The sequence below is a fragment of the Pristiophorus japonicus genome, chromosome 10 (genome assembly GCF_044704955.1).
Source record: "Pristiophorus japonicus isolate sPriJap1 chromosome 10, sPriJap1.hap1, whole genome shotgun sequence".
Lineage (NCBI taxonomy): Eukaryota > Metazoa > Chordata > Chondrichthyes > Pristiophoridae > Pristiophorus > Pristiophorus japonicus.
This window is the reverse complement of record NC_091986.1, coordinates 413060-439149: the sequence shown is the minus strand read 5'-3', so window position 1 is coordinate 439149 and position 26090 is coordinate 413060. Positions and strand designations below refer to the sequence as shown.

The following is a 26090-nucleotide window of genomic DNA, read 5'->3' as shown; positions in this document are numbered from 1 at the left end:
TGCTTGGAAAAATAGAGCTCTATATCAACACCAAATGTATATTATTATGGTCCGACATGTTTACTTACTGTTTCCAATGCAGCATTCTTTTCGGTCATTTCTTTAAACTCTTCAACAAACATTTCTTTCATTTTCTCCATCTCACTGTTCAGCTTCTTTTTTTCTTCCTCCTTCCATCTTTCAAAGTTTTTTGTTGTTTCTTCTTCTTTCCTTGTTCTATTTTCAAGTTCCTAAAATAAATCAGGCAACATTTGGTCAACAAAATGCAAAATGGGTATGTAAAGGTATTTTGTTCAAAGATAGTAATAGGACAATTCTCAGAACAAATGCATTACAGAAACACCGCATTTTCAAAACTACTGCATTCACACTCTTCCTCTTCTCTACTAGCCATGTCCAAATAAACATCAGCGCTAAATCAGATATCAGAAACGGAATAAAATTAAATCATCTGAACACCTATAATATTTCAAAATCATCCCGAATTTCATCCAGGAGTCTTGTTACCTAAAAACTTAGTCCTGGTTTAAGGTTTTAAAAGGGTATACTTCTTAACATTTTGTTAAAGATACAGGAACAAATTTTCTCCTAAGGGTTAATCTGAATGAGAAATTTACATATGAGTTAGTAACATAGCAAAACTGGTAGAAAGCAGTAACAGCATTTTGTGCATGATTACTTCTACTGAGTCTTGCCCACAGCCTAAATTTGTGCTGCAAAATTATTGGAAAAAGTACTTGTTAAGGGTTTATTGGGCACTATAACGTGTTTGTTTGCTTAAGATCTTCTGTAAGAAAAATGCACGGAAGTGAATGATTGTGTATATATCTAAGGGAAAAATGAGACCTGAATTCAAATTCTGAATGGTAGTTAGTTACAATATTTGCCTCTCCTTTTTAGCACCAATATTCCCTCTTTGCTTCATTGTTTATATTACTTAATACAGTAGGACTGGATTTTCGGCTTTCGGGGTTTTTCGGCAAAACGGCAACGATACGTGAAAATTACTGTGTCGCTGAGCTACCATTTTTAGGTTGAACTTTCGCCTTTACATGTAAGGGAGGCATTGCAGAAACATTCGCGGAGCAAAACGCAAGTTTCGGCAACTTTAATCCGGGGTCATTTGCGCTGCAAAAAGCCTTGGGAGGGGTATAAAAAGAACATTCCAAAAACATTTACAAGACCCTTAACTAAGTAATCGCTGCAAAAAAATAAAAAAATAAAAACTTTAACTTATCTTTTTTGCAGGTTTTCGTACTTACCGTTGCTGGCAGGGCTGCATCAACAGGTCTGATCGGTCACTATTCTGGGCGCGGCGTACGGTTCTGGAAAATGCCGAAACTCAATTGCAAACGCAATCGGAGTCGTTGCAAGTAGGCGCACTTCTCCCCGGCGGTACTTGGAAGCGTCGCCGCAAACAGGTACCAAACCTCTCGAAAATCCGGCCCAAGGGCTGTGGATGTTAGGTTAATTAAAATTGAAAGACTAAGATCGACATATTTTATTAGGTAAGGGTATCAAGGGATATGGATCAAAAATAGGTAAATGGAGTGAAGGTACTGATTAGCCATGATCTAACTGATCACCTCGAGGAGGTGAATGATCTATTCTTGATCCAATGTTCCTAATTCAGCAAGTCCTGCTACAGAAACAGGAGAAAGAGAAATAGCAGAAAGATAGATCAAGAAATGGCAGACACAGAAAAGAAAAGAGACCTCCCTTACCTACGGTCAAATGAGGTCAATCTTGGTACCTCACAGTCATCTCAGCGAGAATCAGCTAATTCAGCATTGACCATGAGAGTACTTAATCTTGTTTCTCATACTTACTCAAAGAGCAATATTACTGGAGAGCAATATTTTGTCTTACTTACCAGCTCTAGGTCTGTAACCCTGCAGGTTACGGCACTTCAAGTGCACATCCAAGCCCTTTTAAATGTGGTGAGGGTTTCTACCTCCATCACCCTTCCAGGCAGCGAGTTCCAGACCCCCACAACCCTCTGCGTGAAGAAGCTTCCCCTCAAATCCCCTCTAAATCTTCCACCAACCACCTTAAACCTATGCCCCCTCGTAATTGACCCCTCCACCAAGGAAAACAGGCCCTTTCTATCCACTATATCTAGGCCCCTCAAAATGTTATACACATCAATGAGGTCTCCTCTCAGCCTCCTCTGTTCCAAGAAGAACAAACCCAGCCTATCCAATCTGTCCTCATAGCTAAGATTCTCCATTCCAGGCAGCATCCTCATAAATCTCTTCTGCACCCTCTCCAGTGCAATCACATCCTTCCTATAATACGGTGACCAGAACTGCACGCTGTACTCCAGCTGTGGCCTAACCAGTGTATTATACAATTTAAGCATAACCTTCCTGCTCTTGTACTCTATGCCTCAGCCAATAACATGCTACTAATGGAAACAGAGTCCCTCCAGACGGCTGCCGGGGTGGCAGCTCCCTAGGGAGCTCCCCTGCCAAATCAACTTTACCCTTGTCATCCAACAACTATTCACCCTCAACCACCCGCCTCCCACTGTCTAAACTTCCCCTAGCCTAATAGACCCTAATAGGGGGTGCATCTCTCATAAATCCCTACCTTAAACCCTAATCCTGCAAATCCCAGAATTCGGGCCTAGCTCAGGCTTTGCTCCAAACCACCCATCGGCATCGACGACTGCACTACAAGCGACAACCAAGCCTCTTGCAGCGGTGACCTAGACCTCGTCCCCCCATCATCCCAGCTGCTCCACCCGATCCCCGACCCTCAGCGACGCCCAGCGAGCTAGGTGAGCCTCCGACTAGGCGATCGGGGCTCTCCAGTGGCAACCAGGCCCTCCTCAGTGACGACCAGGTCTCTCCCCAGCGGCGACCAGGCCTTTCCCCAGTGGCGACCAGGCCTCTCCAGCAGCGACATCTATGCCTCTCCTCCACGACGGCGTTTGAGCCTCCTCCTCTTCTACGACGGCGGTTGGCCTTTTCTCCTCCTGGGCCTCTACTTCCCCACTGGTGACCTGGCCTCTTCTGACTTGTGAGCATCATGGCTGTAACCTTCCACTCGGTGGAACCTTCCTCCTCCAGTGGGCCACTGACCCTCCCAATAACTGCCCCCAACCAAGCCTTGGTCTGTTATGTCTGTAATGCACTTATGAATGACTCCACGAGGCAATGTATTGTACTCAACCTGTAGTGACCTTGGTCCTTTATTCGTAACTCCAGAGTGAGGACAAGCATGATGGGCAGCCTTTTATACTGGGCCCTGCACACCTATGCAGGTGACCCTCAGGTCTCCCACCGCAGTGCCCTCTTGGACAGCCTCTGCCACAGGGGCAGGAAACCCGGGTCTCCACCAGTTGCCCCCTCTAATGGTGCCAGCATTGTGTTTACTCAGTGTAAACCTTATTGAGAGTATATCAGGTAACGTCTCCATCTTATGCAACTATACAGAGACAACACAGAGAGTATATCTATAATCTGCACATATAACATCATTCTCCCACAAGTCCTTTGTGCCGATTACCTTTGCACTATGTGCTCTGGCTTAGCTCTCCCCAGACTTAAGTGCCAATAGCCCTGCACTTTGGCTGTGCTTTGGCTTTGCTCTCTCCATGTTAACCCCCAAGTGCTTTTGCCACAACATTGGGTAGTGGTTACCAGTTTGGATGATTTGATGATGCAGTGGAGGTTCCAGAGGGTTCTGGGTGTGATCCATATGTGTGTCCATGGCTACATACATCCATTTCCACCTCCCCAAACCCCCCCGTCCCCCCCGCCGCCCACAGCAAGGTCGTGCAGCAGGCCCATTATATTAACATACAGGATCAGACACAATGCAACTTCAAAGAAAGGAAGTTACAGTTTGTATCGTGACACCTTGGTTCAGTGACATTTTGTGGTCGTGCGCCAGGATTGGGTAGATTGCATACATGGTTCAGCCATGGTAAGTACTGAGGTGGCAGTACAGGTATGCGAGGACGCAGGTTCCAGAGCAACCGCACAGGGTCCTAGTCATCTGATAGCGGCGTTGCGCCCCCTGCTAGCAGGGTGGGCTTGGTTCGCTCACCTAGCCAGGACTCAGGGCCTTTGCCGTTGCCTAGTGGTGGGCAGAGCCACAGATGTGTGTGGCCTCCCTGTCCTCCTTTGAGGGTTGCAGAATCTTCTGCCTGCTCTCTCACGGTGTTGGGAACCTGGCTGTTCCAGGTCCCGTTTGGGGAACTCGTTAGTTCTGACCTTTTGCTCCCGGACATGGCCGAGGTAGCGACTGGGTCTGGGGATTGCGCCGTCTCCACCCGGGTGGTGGACAACGGCGGCCGACTGCGTGTACTGGCAACGTTTTCGTTTTCAGGTCCGTGGCGAATAGTGCCATCGGGTGCCTGTAGCGTGGGATAGACCTCTGGCAGGGTATCAGGATCAGTGCCTTCACCCTCCTGAGGTCGCTAGCCTATAACATTGGAGACACCTGGGACAGGACATCAGGATCAGCGCCTTTACCCTCTCGAATTCGCTCGTTTGCTACTTTTGGGGACACTCTATTCCCGACATCTCGCAACAACATTTTGTTCACAATCTTAATCGATTCGTTACATTGATTGCCATGCATACAATGTCTCTAAGTTCAGTTGGTTGCAGGTCTCCTTTAAGAGAACCCTGCTGGCTTTACCCCAATCAGATCCTTTGTTGGACCCCACGTACTGGTCCCTCAGCGTTGCACGTCGTGATATGGCCACGGCCATCTTTTTTTCCAGCCACACTGCTCCTCACTGCAGCAGGAGCGCCATCTTGCCTCTGTCCTCGAGGTCGACTGCCTTGATCCTTCTCTCCCGCAATTCTGCCACAAAAGCTGGAAGAGTGCCTGTGAATTTGATCTTCCTCCCCAGGAGTCCTGCCACTGGAGCCGGGAAGGTACTTTTAGACCGTTCTGATCGGATCATTGCCTCGCAGTCATGATGGACGGTCTGTGCCTCAGGTGCTGCACTGGTCTGTTCTCTGGTGCCTGTCCCAAGCGAAGGTGAGGTTTTGCTCTGCCTCTGAGCACGGGGGACATCGATTGCTGGAGTGAAGAGGTCTTCCCATTTCCACTGGATCTTCCCCATCCACCTTCTTCCGACTAGCGTTGGGCCATCACCTGCAACAAGAGGTAACTTGTGCACCACGCCATTATGGATTACACTTACATCCGCACTACCAAGGACTGGGATCAGCTCCTTGGTGTAGGTGCACAACTTTTCCTGTACTGGAACCAGCTCGGGTCATCTTTCGTTCCATAGCCTCTCAAAGGCAGCCTGGCTCATCACTGACTGGCTCGCTCCCGTGTCCACTTCCATGAAGACTGGAAAGCCATTTATCTCGACTTCCACCTTCACTGGAGGACAATCAGTGGTGCAGGTATACACTCCATACACTTCTTCATGGGGCTGAGCTGCCTCTCTGGCCAAATCATCATACTCCCTCCGCTGGATTCAAAGTCACCTACCGACTCCTCTGCTAGATGGTGAGTTGTATTTCTTTTACACATGCGCTGGAGGTGGCCCTTCGTGTTACAGACTTTGCATACGTACTCAGCAAACTGACACTGGTGAACCCTATAGTTTCCTCCGCAATGCCAGCATGGTGCGACTCGATTAGCACCCCTCGACGGACTCGAGTTCTGGAACCCTGAAGTCTGTGCTCTCTGCCATGGGCAGAGCCACGTTCTACAGTCTTGCCTGTGAAAGGCCCCGTTCTGTTTACAGTACTTGCCAGGTTTGAGTCCTCAGGATGAATAATTTGCTTGGTGCTGCAGGTCGAAGTCATGAACACCTGACTGATGCTGATGGCCTTCTGCAGGTTGACTGTGGTGTCGGCAGATAATAGCTTGTGAAGGAGGCCCTCGTGGCCAATTCCCATAACGAAGATGTCTCGCAATGCTTCGTTGAGGTGCATGCCAAAATCACATGGTGCCGCAAGTCTCCTGAGGTCGGCAGCATATTTTGCAATCTCCTGGCCCTCAGGTCTGCGGTGAGTGTAGAATCTGTGCCTGGCCGTGAGGATGCTCTCTCTTGGTTTAAGTTGGTCGCGAATTAGTTCAGTCAGTTCATCGTATGTCTTATCCTTGCCTTCGTGGGTGCAGGAAGTCCCTGGTGAGGCAGTAGACCTCGGGCCCACAACTGGTCAGCAGTATAGCCTTGCGCTTCTCCGCCAATGTGTCCGCCTCACCTGCCAGGTCGTTTGCCACGAAATATTGCTCGAGCCTTTCCATCAAAGCATCCCAATCATCACCCTCTGCGAAGTCTTTTAGTGTGCCAAAGGTAGCCATAATTGCGTGAAAGTCCATATTCTCGTCGCCAGTTATTATGTCTGTAATGCACTTGTGAATCACTCCACGAGGCAATGTGTTGTACTCAAACTGTAGTGACCTTGGTCATTTATTCATAACTCCAGAGTGAGACACAAGCATGGCACACCTATGCAGGTGACCCTCAGGTCTCCCACTACAGTGCCCTCTGGTAGACAGCCTCTGCTACAGGGGCAGGAAACCTGGATCTCCATCAGTTGCCCCCTCTAATGGTGCCAGCATAGTATATACACAGTGTAAATCCTATTGAGTACATCAGGTAACAAGTCTCCATCTTATGCAACTATAGAGTGACTACACAGAGAGTATATCTATAGTCTGCATATATAACACGGACCACCTACAATCAAGGGCGCTACTCAGTGCCGAGCTTGCGGCCAACATCTCGCGGTAGGCAATTAGGCTCATACAGCAGTGCCTGGTCCCCAGTCGTCTTGGACCCCCTAGCTACTGGACCAAGACCTTGCTCAACTAAGCCCATGTTAAAATAACTCATCCACAGGCATCTTCCACTCGTTAACATGAAGTTCAGGACCTGGAACGTCAGGACCTTCATGGACAACTCCAAGAGTGACAGGCCGGAACGCCGCACCACCATAGTTGCCCAGGAACTTATGACGCTTTGATATCGATATCGCCACCCTAAGCGAGACCCGGCGGGCAGGGGAAGGCCAGCTCAAGGAACAAGGTGGAGGGTGCACCTTCTTCTGGAAAGGGAAACCAGAGGAAGAATGTTGCCTTCACAGAGTCGGCTTTGCCATCAAAAACGAACTGGTCGACCGCCTCAAAAGCTCCCCCTGTGGGGTTAATGAATGCCTTATGACTCTTCGACTCACCTATCCCAAAATCAATGCGCCACAGTCATCAGTGCATACGCCCCAACAATCGATGCAACAGATGAGTCCAAAGAGGGTTTTTACTCCAACCCCGAAAAATCCCTGTCCCGTGTCCCCGCGGACGACAAACTGATAGTCCTCGGTGACTTCAACACAAGGGTTGGCAAGGACACAGCACGCTGGAGAGGAGTGATTGGCAGAGAGGGGGTAGGGAAAGCCAACTCCAGCGGTACCCTACTCCTGACAAAATGTCGAGAACATGAACTTTTCATCACCAACACCTTGTTCCGCCAGAGGGACAAATACAAGGCATCATGGCAACACCCTCGCTCCAAACACTGGCACCTGCTCGACTACGTCATCATCCGAGCCAGGGATCACAAGGATGTGCGCATCATCCGCGCCATGACAGGAGCTGACTGTTATGTATTTAACCCTTTGTAACTTGCATTACATCTGACCACCAAAGGACCCACCCGTTGGAGTCCCAAGGGATCCCAGCATTCGTTGGGAGCACAGTTTATAAGCAGGCCACCCACGATGTACCTGCACTCTGGAACCTTAATAAAGGAGCTAAGGTCACACTTGCTCATTACACACAGTACTCAGTCTTACCATTTATTATGAGTGTAACAATTGGCAACGAGGTAGCGAACAACTGCACGAAAATGCAAAGAACAGTCGGCAACCTGGAGAAGATCTCAGAAGGGGACGATTAGGAGGCCTTCGTGGAGAGACTCGACCAATATTTCATGGCCAACGAACTGGAAGGAGATGAGAACTCCACCAAATGAAGGGCGATCCTCCTAACTGTCTGTGTGGCCTCATGAAGAATCTCCTGGCCCCGGCAAAACCAGAGAAATCCTACGAAGAATTGTGTACGCTGATCCGGGAGCACATAAATCCTAAGGAAAGCGTTTTGGTGGCGAGTGTCATGTATCTTACATTATTATATATAACTGTATCCTACCATGCGAAACATGACTGTAATAAGATATGACCTGTAACCACCAGCATACCTTACCACCAGGGGTGCACTTGCAAGAGACAGGTATATAAGGACAGGTCTCAGGCAAGTGCAGCATTCCAGAGCTGTGAAATAAAGGTGCAGGTCCAGAGTGACCTTGACTTCACTACATGCCTCGTGTGAATCTGTACTGAGGGGACAGGACTTTACAGTGGCGACGGGTTACGGGATTACAGAATCCACAGAATGGCGAACAACGGATCAGATGAAAAGTACAATGCGGGAGACAATTGGGAGGACTTTATAGAAAGGCTCCAGCAAAGCTTTGTAACCAAAGACTGGTTAGGCAACGATAAGGCAGACAAGAGAAGAGCCCATCTCTTGACCAGCTGTGACTCGAAAACATACGCTTCAATGAAGGATCTATTGGCACCCGAGAAACCAGCAAGCAAGTTGTTTGAAGAATTGAGCACACTGGTAAGAGACCACCTGAAGCCAGCGAGCAGCCTACACATGGCCAGACACAGGTTCTACAACTATAGACGCTGTGTGGGCCAGAGCGGAACTTCGGAGGTTGGCTAGTTTATGTGAGTTCTCCGATGAACTGAGGAGAGAAATGCAGAGACTTTTTCATTGAAGGTATAGGCCACGCAGGCATATTCCGAAAGCTCATAGAGACCAAGAACCTGACCTTAGAGGCAGCAGCACTGCTTGCACAGACATTCTTGGTAGGGGAAGAAGAAACGAGGTTGATTTACAATGCAGCTACAACAACTAACGAAATATTGGAACAAGAAGTTCACAACACTAAACAAGCTGCTACCCCCACAGACAGGCAAAACCGGAGAACAGGTTCTCGACAGCAGGTAGAAGCCATCAAGGGCCACAGGAACGGCTGTTCACACCTCATCAACCCACAATGCAAGCAATCAACTACAAACTGAGAGAAGCTCAAGAGAGATCAGCCAGACGCAGCTCATTCTTTGGGAACTCTTTGAACAATGGAACAGGTCTGTGCTGGAGGTGTGGGGGTGGGCACTCGTCAAGGGGATGTCGATTTCAGCAGGCTATTTGCAGAAATTGTGAATATACAGGGCATTTGGCCCGCATGTGCAAAAGAACGGCAGCTCAGCTGGTATACGAATCGGACGGGTCGGAAAGCGGACCAGAAGATGGTGGGGACAATACACGGGACACCGATGTACAGCGGGTCAACATGATCAATGGCCACTGCTCCTACAACAGGACGCCTCCTATAATGATGAGGGTCCTACTCAACGGGATATCTGTCAACATGGAGCTGGATACGGGAGAGAGTCAATCTCTCATGGGCGCTCAACAATTTGAATAACTGTGACCGCAGAAAAGAGACAGACCAAAACTCCAAGGGTCGACACCAAACTAAGGACTTATACCAAAGAAATCGTACCAGTCCTCGGCAACGCCATGCTCTCTGTCACACACAAAGGGACAGTGAACCGACTTCCCCTGTGGATTGTCCCCGGAGACCCCCCAGCACTGCTGGGGAGAAGCTGGCTGGCAAAACTAAACTGGAAATGGGATGATGTCCATGCCATGTCATTAGAGGAACGGACCTCCTGCTCAACAGTTATAAAGCGATTTGAACATCTCTTTCAGCCAGGTGTGGGCACTTTCAAAGGGGCCAAAGTCAAAATCTACATCACACAGGATGCTAGACCGGTCCATCACAAGGCCAGAGCTGTACCCTATGTGATGAGGGAAAAGATTGAACACGAACTAGACAGGCTTCTGCGGGAAGGCATTATATCACCTGTGGAATTTAGCGACTGGGCAAGTCCCATCGTCCTAGTCATGAAGCCTGATGGATCCGTACGAATCTGTGAGGACTACAAATCTACCATAAACAGAGTCTCCCTACGGGACCAGTACCCGCTGCCCAGAGTGGAGGACTTATTTGCCACACTGGCTGGAGGCAAACTTTTCTCAAAATTAGACCTCACATCTGCGTATATGACGCAAGAATTGACCGAGGAATCCAAGCTACTCACCACCATCAACACACATCGAGGCCTTTTCATGTACAATCGATGCTCATTCGGCATCAGGTCGGCAGCTGCCATATTCCAGCGCAACATGGAGAGTCTGCTCAAGTCCATCCCGGGGACGGTTGTATTTCAAGACGACATACTTATCACGGGCAGGGACACCGACTCCCATCTCCGTAATTTGGAGGAAGTACTAAAGCGGCTGGATTGGGTTGGCCTACGAGTCAAGAAATCCAAGTGCCTGTTTCTCGCACCCGAGGTTGAATTTTTGGGCAGAAGGATTGCCGCTGATAGAATCCGCCCAACAGAGTCCAAAACAGAAGCAATTCGCCTGGCACCCAGGCCCCGGAATGTCTCAGAACTGCACGCCTTTCTCAGGCTTCTCAATGGGAACTTTATGCAGAACTTAAGCACACTGCTGGAGCCTCTCCACGTGCTACTCAGGAAGGGTTGCGATTGGTTTTGGGGGGACGCCCAGGAACGCGCCTTCAATAAGGCATGCAACCTTCTGTGTTCCAACAGTGTTTTGACTTTCTTTGACCCAGGTAAAAAGCTGGTTCTCACATGCGATGCGTCAGCGCATGGGGTCGGGTGCGTGTTGCAACATGTCAATAGTGCGGGCAAATTGCAACCCATAGCTTATGCCTCCAGGTCACTTTCGCGGGCGGAGCGCAGGTACGGAATGGTAGAGAAGGAGGTGCTCACGTGCGTGTACGGTGTCAAAAAGATGCACCAATACCTTTTCGGGGTCAAGTTCGCATTAGAAACCGACCACAAGCCCCTCACGTCCCTCCTATCCGAGAGCAAGGCAATAAACGCTAACGCCTCGGCGCGAATTCATCGGTGGGCACTCATGCTGGCGTCCTACAACTATACCATAAGGCACAGACCAGGCACAGACAACTGTGCCGACGCGCTCAGCAGGCTACCCCTGGTGACTACGGAAGGGTCTGACGAACAGGACTGTGAGATAGTCATGGCAATCAATGCCTTTGAGTCCACAGGTTCGCCCATGACGGCTCGCCAAATCAGAGCCTGGACGGCCAGCGACCCCACGTTATCCTTAGTAAAAAGATGCGTCCTAACCGGTGACTGGGCAAAGGCTCGCGATGCCTGCCCCGAGGAATTAAAACCCTTTCACAGGCGCATGCATGAGCTATCACTACAAGAAGACTGCCTGATGTGGGGCAGCTGAGTAGTCATGCCTCTGCGAAGCAGAGAGGCATTTGTCCAGGAGCTCCACCGCGAGCACCCAGGGATCATTCTCATGAAGGCCATAGCCAGATCCCACGTCTGGTGGCCTGGTATTGACGCGGACTTGGAGCTCTGCGTCCGAAGGTGCACCATTTGTGCCCAACTCAGCAATGCCCCCAGGGAGGCTCCACTGAGCCCCTGGCCCTGGCCTACCAAACCGTGGTCGCGGGTGCACGTAGACTATGCGGGCCCATTCATTGGCAAAATGTTCCTCGTATTGTGGATGCATTTTCAAAGTGGATCGAATGCACCATTTTAAACTCGAGTACAACCTCCACCACTGTGGAGAGACTCGCAACCATGTTTGCAACGCACGGAATCCCTGACATATTGGTCAGTGACAATGGTCCGTGCTTCACCAGCGCAGAATTCCAAGACTTTATAATTGACCACGGCATAAATCACGTCAAGACGGCACCGTTCAAGCCGGCCTCCAACGGCCAGGCGGAGAGAGCAGTGCAAATCATTAAACAAGACATGCTTAAAATCCAAGGTCCCACGCTGCAGGGTCGCCTGTCGCGACTGCTGCTGGCATACAGATCTCGTCTGCACTCACTGACTGGGATCTGCCCCGTGCAACTGTTGATGAAAAGGACTTTAAAAACAAGGCTCTCATTAATCCTCCCAGACATGAATGAAATCATTGAGGCAAAGCGCCGTAAGCTGACTGAGTACCATGACAGAAATTCGAGGGGGAGATGGAATGAGCTAGGGGACAAAGTGTTTGTGCTAAACTATGGCAGGGGTCCCAAATGGCTTGCAGGGACAGTAACGGGCAAGGAAGGAAACAGGCTACTGGTAGTACAAATAGACAATGGCAAAACCTGCCGGAGGCATGTAGACCAAGTCAAAAGCAGATTTACCAACAACACTGCGGAACCAGAGGCAGACTACAATGTGGAACTCGCACCACACCTGGTGGACAGACAGAGGGAACAACCTGAGGAAAGGGCAATCTCAACAGACAGCCCAGGCGAGTCAACAACAATCACACCAATCGAAACAGACAGCCCAGGCGAGATACCAGCAACCACACCCAAAGAAAAACAGACACCAAGGCAAACAACTGAACCACAACTCAGATGCTCCACGCGAGAGCGTAGACCACATGAGAGACTGAACCTATAAAGACAATAAGACCTTGGGGGAGGGTGATGTCATGTATCTTACATTATTATATATAACTGTATCCCAACATGCGAAACATGACTGTAATAAGATATGACCTGCAACCACCAGCATACCTTACCACCAGGGGTGCACTTGCAAGAGACAGGTATTTAAGGACAGGTCTCATGCAAGTGCAGCATTCCAGAGCTGTGAAATAAAGGTGCAGGTCCAAAGTGACCTTGACTTCACTACATGCCTCGTGTGAATCTGTACTGAGGGGACAGGACTTTACAGCGAGATATCGGTTCTACACGTGTCAACGATCGGAGGGCCAGGAAGTGGCGAGCTACGTCGCTGAACTAAGGCGCCTCGCAGGACATTGTGAGTTTGAGGGATTCCTAGAACAAATGCTCAGAGACTTTTTTGTACTGGGCATCGGACATGAGACAATCCTTCGCAAACTGTTGACTGTAGAAACTCCGAATCTGAGTAAAGCCATAATGATAGCCCAGGCATTTATGTCCACCAGCGACAACACCAAGCAGATTTCGCAGAACAAATAAGTTTCGGTCAGTACTGTGCATAAAGTAATGTCGGTTTTGAGCAGAAATGTACATGGCAGAACGTACACACCGGCTGCTGTGGCCCGACCTCAACTGACCCAGAGTCCGCCATCATCTGTTAATGCGAGGCAGTTAACACCCTGTTGGCACTGCAGAGGTGATCATCAGCCCCATCAATGCCGCTTTAAGCACTATGTGTGCAATGGTTGCAGAACAATGGGACACCTCCAACGAATGTGCAGACAAGCTGCAAATCCTGCAAACCACCACGTTAGAGGAAGATCGATCCATAGTGGAACAGACAGAGTTGGAAACTCGTACGGAGGAGGCAGAAGTGTCCGGGGTACACACATTCACGACAAAATGCTCACCAATAATGTTGAAAGTTGAACTGAACGGCATTCCAGTATCTATGGAGCTGGACACGGGGGCAAGTCAGTCCATAATGAGTAAAAAGGCCTTCGACAGGCTGTGGGGAGAGAAGGCACACAGGCCCAAGCTCAGTCCCATTCACACTAAGCTAAGGACTTACACCAAGGAACAAATTCCTGTAATTGGCAGTGCAGAAGTCAAAGTCTCCTATGATGGAGCAGTACACGAACTCCCACTATGGATTGTACCGGGGATGGCCCCACGTTGTTTGGCAAAAGCTGGCTGGGAAAAATCCGCTGGAACTGGGATGACATCCAAGCCCTTTCGTCCGTCAAAGACGTCTCATGTACCCAGGTTCTAAGCAAGTTCCCATCGTTATTCGAGCCAGGCATTGGAAGCTTCTCGGAGGTGAAATTGCAGATCCATTTGGTTCCTGGTACGCGACCCATCCACCACAAGGCTCGGGCGGTACTGTACATGATGCGTGAAAAAGTGGAAATTGAGCTCGACAGGTTGCAACGTGAAGGCATCATCGCGCCGGTGGAATTCAATGACTGGGCCAGTCTGATTGTCCCTGTACTCAAGGAGGAAGGTATGGTTAGAGTTTGCGGGGACTATAAAGTAACGATTAACAGTTTTTCGCTGCAGGACCAGTACCCGCTACCCAAGGCAGACGACCTATTTGCGACCCTGGCTGGAGGGAAGACATTCACTAAGCTGGACCTGACCTCAGCCTACATGATGCGGGAACTGGAGGAGTCTTTGAAAGGCCTCACCTGCACAAAGGTCTGTTTATCAACAACCAGTGCCCGTTCGGGATTCGGTCAACCATGGCGATCTTCCAGCGGAACATGGAGAGTCTGCTAAAGTCAGTTCCTTGCACAGTGGTCTTCCTGGACGACATATTGGTGACAGGTCGGAACACCATGGAGCACTTGAAGAATCTGGAGGAGGTTCTTAGTCGGTTGGATCGCGTGGAGCTCAGGTTGAAACGCTCTTAGGAATTCTTAGGAAGAAAAATCGCAGCAGACGGCATCGGACCCACCGACGTCAAGATGGAGGCCATCAAGAACACGCAGCGACCACAAAATAGTTAAGGAGTCCCAGGAACGACCCGTTGCGGTCGTTCCTGGGACTCCTTAACTATTTTGGTAATTTCCTACCGAGGTTAAGCACCCTGCTAGAACCCCTACATGCGGTACAGTGCAAGGGAGACGACTGGGTACGGGGGAATTCATAGGAGGCTGCCTTTAAGAAAGCCAGAAATTTATTGTGTTCTAACAAACTGCTAGTTCTGCATAATCCATGTAAACGATTTGTGTTAGTTTGCGATGCGTCGTCTTAAGGGGTCGGGTGTATGTTACAACAGGCTAATGATTCGGGGATTTTGCAACCGGTTGCGTATGCATCCAGGAGTTTGTCCAAGGCCGAAAGGACTTACAGCATGGTTGAAAAAGAGGCTCTGGCGTGTGTTTACGTGGTAAAAAAAATGCACCAGTACTTATCTGGCCTCAAGTTCGAGCTTGAAACTGACCACAAGCTGTTCTCTGAGAGCAAAGGGATTAATACCAATGCCTCTGACCGCATCCAAAGATGGGCGCTCACGCTGTCGGCATACAACAATGTAATCCGCCATAGAGAACTGCGCAGCTGCTTCAGTCGGCTGCCATTGCCCACCACCGGGGTGGAAATGGCACAGCCAGCAGACTTGCTCATGGTCATGTAGGCATTTGAGAACGAGAAGTCCCCCGTTACAGCCGGCCAGATCACGACCTGGACCAGCCAGGATCCTTTACTGTCCTTGGTAAAAAAAACTGTGTGCTCCATGGGAGCTGTTCCAGTGTCCCAGTGGAGATGCAGGAAGCGATTAAGCCGTTCCAGATGCAAAGACGAGTTGTCCCTGCAGGCGGACTGTCTTTTGTGGGACAGTCGCGTGGTCTTGTCCAAGAAAGACAGACACATTTATTTGCGAACTGCACAACACCCACCCAGGCATCGTAATGATGAAAGCCATAGCCAGATCTCACGTGTGGTGGCCTGGCATCAACTCAGATTTAGTCATGCGTGTGCCAGTGCAACACTTGCTCTAAGTTGAGCAACACACCCAGAGAGTCACCGCTAAGTTTGTGGTTGTGGCCATCCAAACCGTGGTCGAGGATCCATGTAGACTGTGCGGGCCCATTCCTAGGCAAAATGTTTTTGGTTGTCGTGGACGCTTACTCAAAATGGATTGAATGTATAATAATGTCTGTAAGCACATCCACGGCCACCATTAAAAGCCTACGAGCCATGTTTGCCACGCACGGCTTGCCTGATATACTAGTCAGCGACAGTGGGCCGTGCTTCACCAGTGCTGAATTCAAAGAATTCATGACCTGCAACGGGATCAAACATGTCACATTTGTCAAGCTCGCATCCAACGGCCAGGCAGAACGGGCAGTTCAAACCATCAAGCAAAGCTTGAAACGTGTGTCGGAAGGCTCCCTGCAGACCCGGTTGTCCCGAGTGCTGCTCAGCTACTGCACCAGACCCCATTCATGCACCGAGATTCCCCCAGCTGAACTGCTCATGAAAAGGGCACTTAAAACAAGGCTCTCTCTTGTCCACCCTGATCTCCATGATCACGTGGAGGTCAAGCGGCATCAATAAAGTATGTACCATCACCGCGCAAATTTGTCACGCGATATTGAGATCAATGATCCTGTGTTTGTGCTCAATTATGGACATGGTCCCAAATGGCTCGCTTGCACGGTCACAGCAAAAGAGGGGAGTAGAGTGTTTCAAGTCAAACTGACCAATGGACAAACGCACAGAAAACATTTGGACCAAATCAAATTGCGGTTCACCAACAGTTACGAACAACCCGAAGAGGACACCACCAACTTTGACCTTCCAACACACACACAAGTGGCAACTGACATCATAGTTGACCACAAAACCAAACTCATCATCCCCAGCAGCCCGGCAAAGCCGGCTGCCTAACAGCCCAGTGAAGAACTGACCAACCCACCCACACCAGCATTTGTACCGAGACGATCGACAAGGGAGTGCAAAACCCCAAATTGTGTCACCTTGTAAATAAGTGTACTGTTGACTTCACAGGGGAGTGATGTTATGTATTTAACCCTTTGTAACTTGCATTTCACCTGACCATCAGAGGGCCCACCTGTTGGAATCCCAAGGGATCCCAGCATCCCTTGGGAGCACAGTATATAAGCAGGCCACCCACGAGGTACCTGCACTCTGGAATCTTAATAAAGGAGCTAAGGTCACACTTGCTCATTACTCACAGTACTCAGTCTTACCATTTATTATGAGTGTAACACTGACAACTGCTGGATGGACCACCGCCTAATCCGATCCATCATTGACATCAACATAGTCCCAAAGTGGAGGGGGCAGCAGAAGCAGTGCCACAAAAAAGTCAATGCCGGGGCATTTAAAGACCCAGCTAAGAGAGCCCTATACAGTCAGCGCCTCACAGCTAACCTGTTGTGCCTTGATGACCCCGAGACGCTGAATGTCCACAGCGCTTGGTCTGCCCTCCAGGCCTCCATAACCAGTGCCTGCAAAGAGACGCTCAGTCACTCAACCAGGAAACACCAGGACTGGTTTAATGAGAATGATCAGGAGATCCAAGAGCTAATAGATCGCAAGCGCAGGGCATTTCTGAGCCGTAAGCAACAATCCAACTCTGGAGCAGCAAAGCAGCATTACATACGGCTCAAGGCTGAGGTCCAACAAAAAACCCGGTACCTAAAGAACAGGTAGTGGATGGAGAAAGCACAGGAGATAAGCAGCTGGCCGACAGCCATGATGTGGAGGATTCTTCATCATAGTCAAGGCCACTTACAGTCTAAACTCCCAAGGCCCCACCCACTGCTGGCCAAGAGCGGGGAACCACTCATTAAGGACACCGAGGCAGTCAGGGCCGCTGGAAGGAGCACTTCGAAGATCTCCTCAATCAAGACTCTGCCTTTGACTCAAGTGTTCTCGACTCCATCCTGCAGCATGCTACCACCTCAGTAAAACCCCAACACTGCACAAGGTGGAAAAAGCCATAAGACAGCTTAAGAACAACAAGGCTATGCGAGCGGATGGAATCCCTGCTGAGGCACTGACGTATGGCGGAGAGGCACTGTTGGCGCGAATACATGACCTCATCTCTCTCATCTGGAGGGAGGAAAGCATGCCAGGAGATCTCAGAGATGCAATGATCATGGCCATCTTTGAAAAAGGGGACAAGTCCGACTGCAGCAACTACAGAGGAATCTCCCTGCTATCAGCCACTGGGAAAGTCGTCGCTAGAGTCCTCCTCAACCGTGGTGGGACCCCAACTATTTACAATCTATATTAACGACTTGGAAGAAGGGTCTGAGTGTAACATAGCCAAGTTTGCTGATGATACAAAGATGGGAGAAAAAGCAATGTGTGAGGAGGACACAAAAAATCTGCAAAAGGACATAGACAGGCTAAGTGATTGGGCAAAAATTTGGTAGATGGGGTATAATGTTGGAAAGTGTGAGGTCATGCACTTTGGCAGAAAAAAATCAAAGAGCAAGTTATTATTTAAATGGAGAAAGATTGCAAAGTGCTGCAGTACAACGGGACCTGGAGATACTTGTGCATGAAACACAAACGGTTAGTATGCAGGTACAGCAAGTGATCAGGAAGGCCAATGGAAACTTGGCCTTTATTGCAAAGGGGATGGAGTATAAAAGTCTTGCTACAGGTATACAGGGTATCGGTGAGGCCATACCTGGAATACTGCGTGCAGTTTTGGTTTCCATATTTACGAAAGGATATACTTGCTTTGGAGGCATTTCAGAGAAGGTTCACTCGGTTGATTCTGACGATGAGGGGGTTGACTTATGAGGAAAGGTTCAGTAGGTTGGGTCTCTACTCTTTGGAATTCAGAAGAATGAGAGGTGATCTTATCGAAACGTATAAGATTATGAGGAGGCTTGACAAGGTGGATGCAGAGAGGATGTTTCCATTGATGGGGGAGACTCGAACTCGAGGGCATGATCTTAGAATAAGGGGTCGGCCATGTAAATACTGAGATGAGGAGAAATTTCTTCCTTCAGATGGTTGTAAATCTGTGGAATTTGCTGCCTCAGAGAGCTGTGGAAGCTGGGACATTGAAGAAATTTAGGACAGAAATAGACAGTTTCTTAAGCGGTAAGGCGATAAGGGGTTATGGGGAGCGGGCAGGGAAGTGGAGCTGAGTCCATGATCAGATCAGCCATGATCTTATTGAATGGCGGAGCAGGCTCGAGGGACCGTATGGCCTACTCCTGTTCCTCTTTCTTATGTTCTTATGTTTTCTTCCTGTGGCCGAGGAGCTCTTCCCGGAGTCACAGTGCGGATTTCGACCCCTACGGGGCACAACGGACATGATTTTTGCAGCGCGATAGCTGCAGAAAAAATGCAGAGAACAGCGCCAGCCCTTTTACATGGCCTTCTTCGACCTTATAAAGGCCTTTGACACTGTCAACCGTGAGGGTCTATGGAGCATCCTCCTCCATTTTGGATACCCGCAAAAGTTCGTCAACATCCTCCGCCTGCTCGACGACGACATGCAGGCCATGATCCTTACCAACGGATCCATTACAGACCCAATCCACATCCGGACCGGGGTCAAACAGGGCTGCATCAACCCTCTTCTCAATCTTCCACACTGCCATGCTCCACCTCACAGTCAATATGCTCCCCGCTGGAGTGGAACTAAACTACAGAACCAGTGGAAACCTGTTCAAACTTCGTCGTCTCCAGGCCAGGTCCATAAGAACATAAGAACATAAGAATTAGGAACAGGAGTCAGCCATCTAGCCCCTCGAGCCTGCTCCACCATTCAATAAGATCATGGCTGATCTGGCCGTGGACTCAGCTCCACTTACCCGCCCGCTCCACATAACCCTTAATTCCCTTATTGGTTAAAAATCTATCTATCTGTGATTTGAATACATTCAATGAGCTAGCCTCAACTGCTTCCCTGGGCAGAGAATTCCACAGATTCACAACCCTCTGGGAGAAGAAATTCCTTCTCAGCTCGGTTTTAAATTGGCTCCACCGTATTTTGAGGCTGTGCCCCCTAGTTCTAGTCTCCCCGACCAGTGGAAACAACTTCTCTGCCTCTATCTTGTCTATCCCTTTCATTATTTTAAATGTTTCTATAAGATCACCCCTCATCCTTCTGAACTCCAATGAGTAAAGACCCAGTCTACTCAATCTATCATCATAAGGTAACCCCCTCATCTCCAAAACCACTCCAACCTCTGTCGTCGAGCTACAGTACGCAGACGACGCCTGCGTCTGCGCACATAGAGAGGCTGAACTCCAGGACATAGTCGACATATTTACTGAGGCGTATGAAATCATGGGCCTTACGCTAAACATCCGTAAGATAAAGGTCCTCCACCAGCCTGTCCTCGCCGCACAGCACTGCCCCCCAGTCATCAAGATCCATGGCACAGTCCTGGACACCATGGACTATTTCTCAGGAGTCTCTTCTCAACAAGAGCAGACACCGACGATGAGATTCAACACCGCCTCCAGTGTGCCAGTGCAGCCTTCGGCCGCCTAAGGAAAAGTGTGTTCGAAGACCAGGCCCTCAAATCTGCCACCAAGCTCATGGTCTACAGGGCTGTTGTAATACCCGCCCTCCTTTGGTTCATAGACATGGAGCATGTTCAGTAGACACCTCAAGTCGCTGAAGAAATACCACCAACGATGTCTCCACAAGATCCTACAAATCCCCTGGGAGGACAGACGCACCAACATTAGCGTCCTCAACCAGGCCAACATCCCCAGCATTGAAGGACTGACCACACTTGATCAGCTCTGCTGGGCAGGTCACGTTGTCCGCATGCCAGACACGAGATTCCCAAAGCAAGTGCTCTACTCAGAACTCCTTCACGAGAAACGAGCCAAAGGTGGGCAGAGGAAACATTACAAGGACACCCTCAAAGCCTCCCTGATATAGTGCAACATCCCCACTGACACCTGGGAGTCCCTGGCCAAAGACCGCCCTAAGTGGAGGAAGTGCATCCGGGAGGGCGCTGAGCACCTCGAGTCACATCGCCAAGAGCATGCAGAAATCAAGCACAGGCTGTGGAAAGAGTGGTAGAGGTAGGTTTTAAGGAGCGTCTTAAAGGAGGAAAGAGAGGTAGAGAGGCAGAGAGGTTTAGACAGGGAATTCCAGAGCTTAGGGCCTAGGCAACAGAAGGCATGGCCACCAATGGTTGAGGGATTATAATCAGGGATGCTAAAGAGGGTAGAATTAGAGGAGCGCAGATATCTCGGAGGTGGGTGGGTGTTGTGTTCCTAACACAGATGAGGCTGTACACAGGGAGGTTAAAGTAACAGTGCCCTCAGTCTTTAATGAGACACTCCAGAGTGAGGAACAGGCCTTAGGGGCCAGCTTATATACAGTGCTCCCAAGGGATGCTGGGATCCCTTGGGACTTTAGGGATGAGCTCCCTGGTGGCGGAACATGGGAGTGCATGCTTTACAGATACACAACATCGGGGGCGGGGGGCATTGTGAGGCTAAAGGAGATTACAGAGATAGGGAGGCCATGGAGGGATTTGGAAACAAGGATGAGAAATTTGAAATTCAGGCGTTGCTTAATAAGGAGCCAACATAGGTCAGTGAGTACAGGGGTGATGGCTGAGCGGGACTTGGTACGAGTTAGGACATGGGCAGCCAGGTTTTGGATGACCTCAAGTTTACGTAAGCTAGAATGTGGGAGGCCAGCCAGGAGTGCATTGGAATAGTCAAGTCTAGAGGTAACAAAGGCATGGATGAATGTTTCAGCAGCAGACGGGCGGAGGCAAGTCGGAAATAGGCAGTTTTAGTTACGTGGCGGATATGTGGTCGGAAGCTCATTTTAGGTTCAAAAATGACACCATGGTTGCAAACAGTGTGGTTCAACCTCAGACAGATATTAGGGAGAAGGATGGAGTCAGTGGCTAGGGAATGGAGCTTGTGGCGGAGACCGAAAACGACGTCTTCAGTCTTCCAACATTTAATTGGACAAAATTTCTGCTCGTCCAGAACTGGATGTCGGACAAGCAGTCTGACAATTTAGAAACCGTGGAGATGTCGAGAGAAGTAGTGATGAGGTAGAGTTGGTTGTTGTCATACATGTGGAAACTGTCTCCGTGTTTTCAGATGATTTCGCCAAGGGGCAGCATGTAGATGAGAAATGGCGGGGGGGGTGGGGGGGAAAGGATAGATCCTTGAGGGAACACCAGAGGTAACAATGTGGTAGCAGGAAGAGAGGCCGTTGCGTGTGATTCTCTGACTATGATTAGATAGATAAGAATTATTAAATTAAAGTTTATATCCTATTTCTTTCTTGAATACTGGGATAACATTTGCTATTCTCTATTTTTAGGAGCTCCCTAAATACAGTTCCTGCATATATAGAGCCCCTAAAAACATAAATTCCCTCATTTCAATTCCTTGAAAAAAATATAGATTGTATCCCATCTGGCTTAGGAGTGCCAAATTAAATTGTGTGTGCATCATTTTAAACAAAACATTTTTTGCTTTACAATGGCTAAGTATCCATTTTAGGCAGGCCTAGTATGAACAATTGCATTTTATTAACTATACCTGAGAATGTTTTTCATAGTACATCGGTTTCTCAACTTCCAGCTGGGACTGAGTATGTTGTAATTGCTTTTTTAGTTGATCTATTTCATCTTGGATTTTATCAGATTGGTTCTTCTGCTTTTCTGTTAACATAACAATTATATAAAATAAGCTACAAAAGAATTGTCAAAATGTTTGAATACAGACATATTTGAAGCATGTTTTTAGACCAAAATCTGAAATCTAAAAGTTCCAGATGATCACAGAATAGAGAACATAGCATAAGAACAAAATAATCTGGAAGGATCGGAAAACATCGAGAGATAATTAATCTATAAAAAAATAGATAAATAGAAATAATTTGCTCAGTACAATAGAACAAGGTACAATTGGGCTGGTTAGAAGATGCGGAAACTAAATGCTATTTTCTTTACAGTCCCACAAATATATCTTTGAAATTATAATGTTTCCAATATTTTTAATAATATATTGTAGGAATGTATAACAGTAAAATGTATTACTGTCGTGACACTTTACCCACAGATCACAGAACTAGACTCCATTATCCTTTAAGCCAATCCCTAAGCCATGTAAACAAGGAACAATCAGATCATAGAACCATATCTGTAATGTATTTTCTGATGGTTTGAATCTTTAGCAAAATAAGTTTTATTGAGTTAATGAGACAATTTCCTGTTTCCCCACTCCCTTCAATTAACATCTGCTTGGTTATTCAATGAGATTCTAGGGCTAGAAATTCGCCAATTAGTGCTAGCACCGTTTTTTGGGCGCTATTCGCAGTTACCGTCTTTTTTTAAATCGCCGAAATACCGCTATAAAATAAGCTCGCAAAATTCGCCAAATGGTAAATGATGATAGCAGTAAAAAACGGCATTGCACAACATTTGTGCACCCAAATCGAAACTGCCGTAGTGTCGAAAAACAGACCTCCTGCGCATGCGGCAATCTTTTTTTCCGACCGATTTTTTTCAGTGCATTCTTTCCCACGATCCTGATCACGTGTCAGGGTGCGCCTACACATGCGCAGTACACCCAGGGCTGAATCAGCCATTTTTGAGAGTTGATTTAAACAGCCAGATCGAAGACAGCAGAGCTAAGCACAGTTGAGCAGAAATTAAAAATGCAGGGTGATTTCAATAGGAAGATGGCCAGGAAATTCACTCCTGACGCAAATGAGAACCTCATTACTGCTGTAGAAAGCAGATGGGGGGAGATTTCGAAGAAGGGTTGTGCAAAACTCCCACCTGCTGGTGTAAAACATCTATGGAAAAGTGTGGCTGAGGAAGTTTCCTCAGTCGACTCCATCAGGAGGGAGCGTGTAGTGTCGGAAAAGATGGGATGACTACTGCAGGGTCGTCAGAGTAAGTAATATTTTTATTGATGCACTCCAATTACTTAAATTGTAAATGTGACACATGTTGGTATCAGTAGGCTTAGTGTTGCACCTTATTTACCATGAATGATCATCACACATTATAAAGACTGCTTTTTGACATCTTAAAAGATGTTTCTGCACTTCGATGTCTTCCTCATGAACCGCGTGCAACTACCAGGGGCCATTAAACACAGGACTGTATTAAATGTACACAGTGTGGTATAAGTGCTCTGATGACTATCTGTGTGTGCCACAAGAGTAGTAGGGCCCTCTGGTAACCATTTGTATTGTCATCTTTGTAGAGAAAGTTGTCGCACAGCCGCCGGGAGCAGCGACGCACAAGCGGCGGTCCAGCCAAAGTATTTCCACTCACCCACCTTGAGAGTCATGTGGCAGGTCTGCTGGGTGACTCGCAGAGATCAATTACCCTTGGGGGTACTGAGCCCTCGTTTGAGAGCAAGTCCTGCAAAATCTATGGTCTGGGTTCGGTCAATGTTATGCACTGTCTGTGGGCTAGGGTTCAGTAAATGTGATGTATTGTCTGTCGTCGACATGTAATGCAGTAGTGGCGGTCTTTTAAATGAGCCTACTCACATCATCCTGCCCCCTCCCCTGCTGCTAACCAGTCGTCTGTTGGATTCCGAGGCCTCACATCCAGGAGTGGAAGCCCCCACCTCACCAGATGCTTTGGTGGAGGACACAAGGCATCAGCCACACTGAGTAACCTCCACGATCGGAGAAACAGGAGGAGGACCAAAGCGTTAATTTGATTGGGAGGGGGGAGCCCACACAGGCATTAAGGACTTAACTGCAGCCACTAGTTCATCGGATGAAGACACCACATTTGTGGTTATCCAGCATCTGAGGCCCCGGGTCCAAGTGGGTTGCAGCAAAGCACACCCAGGGTTGAACCCCATAGGCTGTCTCTGCGGAGGCTGAGTCGGCAAAGCCGGTCTGGTGAAAGGCAAACAGATGCATACGTGGATTTGGTGGGACTGTCTAGGGAGAGCATCCAGCTCAGCCGACAGCTTCTCGAGGTCCTGGGTGGGATCTCCGGAAACATTCCAGCACTATCTGCGGACATAAGGCAGTGTATGTCGCAGCTTGTAGTTACGACAAGGGAGAATACCGAGGCTGTCGATGCCCAACGGCAATTGACAGTCTTGACTCATGGCACTCCAGTCTCCAGTGTCATGCCACCCAGACTGATAGCACCAGTGAATGGTGAGGCTAAGCAACAGGCTTGCCACTCACAAGCCGGGCCTTCCACAGCCCCAGCTTCTCCAGAGGGTCCAATGGCGTCTCTTATGTCTCTCCCCCAATAACAGTGGCGCACTGGGCACGTTGCTAAAAAACATCTTGGGCCCTTGGGGTAAGGGTAGGAGAAGGGACAAGGGCAAGAATTTCCGGGGGCGGGGGGGGCGGGGGGGGAAGTTCAATTTAGTGGGGGGTAAAGGTGGCTGCAGCTGAAGGATGTTTGGTGTAGGGGGTGTTCTTTTGTTGTTGCTGTTTTGCTGCTGTTATTTAACTAAAGTTTACAACAGTTTTACCATTGAAAAATTTTATACAAGTTACTAAATTAAAATTTACAAAGTTTCATTAATGTAAAAATGTTTAATAAATTTAAATTGTTTTATTCACCTTAACTAATCTTGTGCAGTGTCTCATTTGCAGAATAACAGGGGAAATAGTCAACATGGTGGGATAGAGTGGGCCTTCATGTAAAGCTGATGACGTTAAGATTTTTGCAGTGACGAAAGCTCCACGAGACCTCCCCTGTCATGGTGGGGGTGGTGGTGGCATGGTTCATTGACAGGCTCCTCGGCTTCTGCCTCCTTGTCCTCCTCCCACCTCCTGTCTCCTGAGGTGGTTCTGCAGTCCCCAGTGGCAAATCTTGTCCCCTCATGATGGCTAAGTTGTGTAGCATGCAGCACACCACAATGAACCCAGAGACCTGCTGAGGGGAGTACTGCAGGCAGCCTCCAGAGTGATCTAGGCATTGGAAGCACTGCTTGAGCACTCCAATTGTCTTTTCGATGAGATTGTGTGTGACTATATGGTCGTTATTGTAGCGATGCTTGGCTTCTGTCTGAGGGTTGTGGAGGTGGGGGGGGGGTCATGAGCCAGGTGGTGAGGCTGTAACCTTTGTCCCCCAGCATCCAGCTCTGGCCTTGTGGCTGACGCTCAAACAGGTGTGAGACACTGCTCTCACGCAAGATGAAAGCATCATGGATGCTCCCTGGCTATTGGGCATTTACTGCCATGATGTGCTGAGTATGGTCGCACACCATCTGTACATTCAGCGAGTGGAATCACTTTCGGTTTCGGTAAACCTCTGGATCCTCTAAAGGTGCTCACAGGGTGATGTGCATACAGTCATTGGCAGTCTGTACCTTGGGGAAGCCAGAAATTTGTGCAAAACCTATAGCTCCCTCATTCTGTGCCTCCTTAGTCATTGGGAACTTTATGAAGTCCATCCTGCACGCGTACAGTGCAATAGTCACCTGGCGAATGCAGCAAAGTGTAGCATGCTGGGTGATGCAGCACATGTCCCCTGCTGATGCCTGAAAAGAACCGAAGGCATAGAAGGCAAGTGCTGCAGTCACCTTCACCTTGACAGGCAGTGCAGTCCTGTTC

The 26090-nt window shown here is 48.7% G+C and overlaps 1 protein-coding gene across 1 annotated transcript in view; it reads right to left on the bottom strand.

The window, feature by feature from the left end:
- The window catches only part of LOC139274682 (cilium assembly protein DZIP1-like), a 455193-nt gene that overhangs the window by 305258 nt on the left and 123845 nt on the right, over positions 1 to 26090 (bottom strand). Inside the window, exons 4-5 of the mRNA XM_070891361.1 lie at positions 22079 to 22200; positions 69 to 230 (exon numbers count right to left, since the gene is read on the bottom strand). Coding sequence (XP_070747462.1) covers positions 69 to 230; positions 22079 to 22200 — 284 coding nt within the window. The remainder of the gene's footprint in view (positions 1 to 68; positions 231 to 22078; positions 22201 to 26090) is intronic.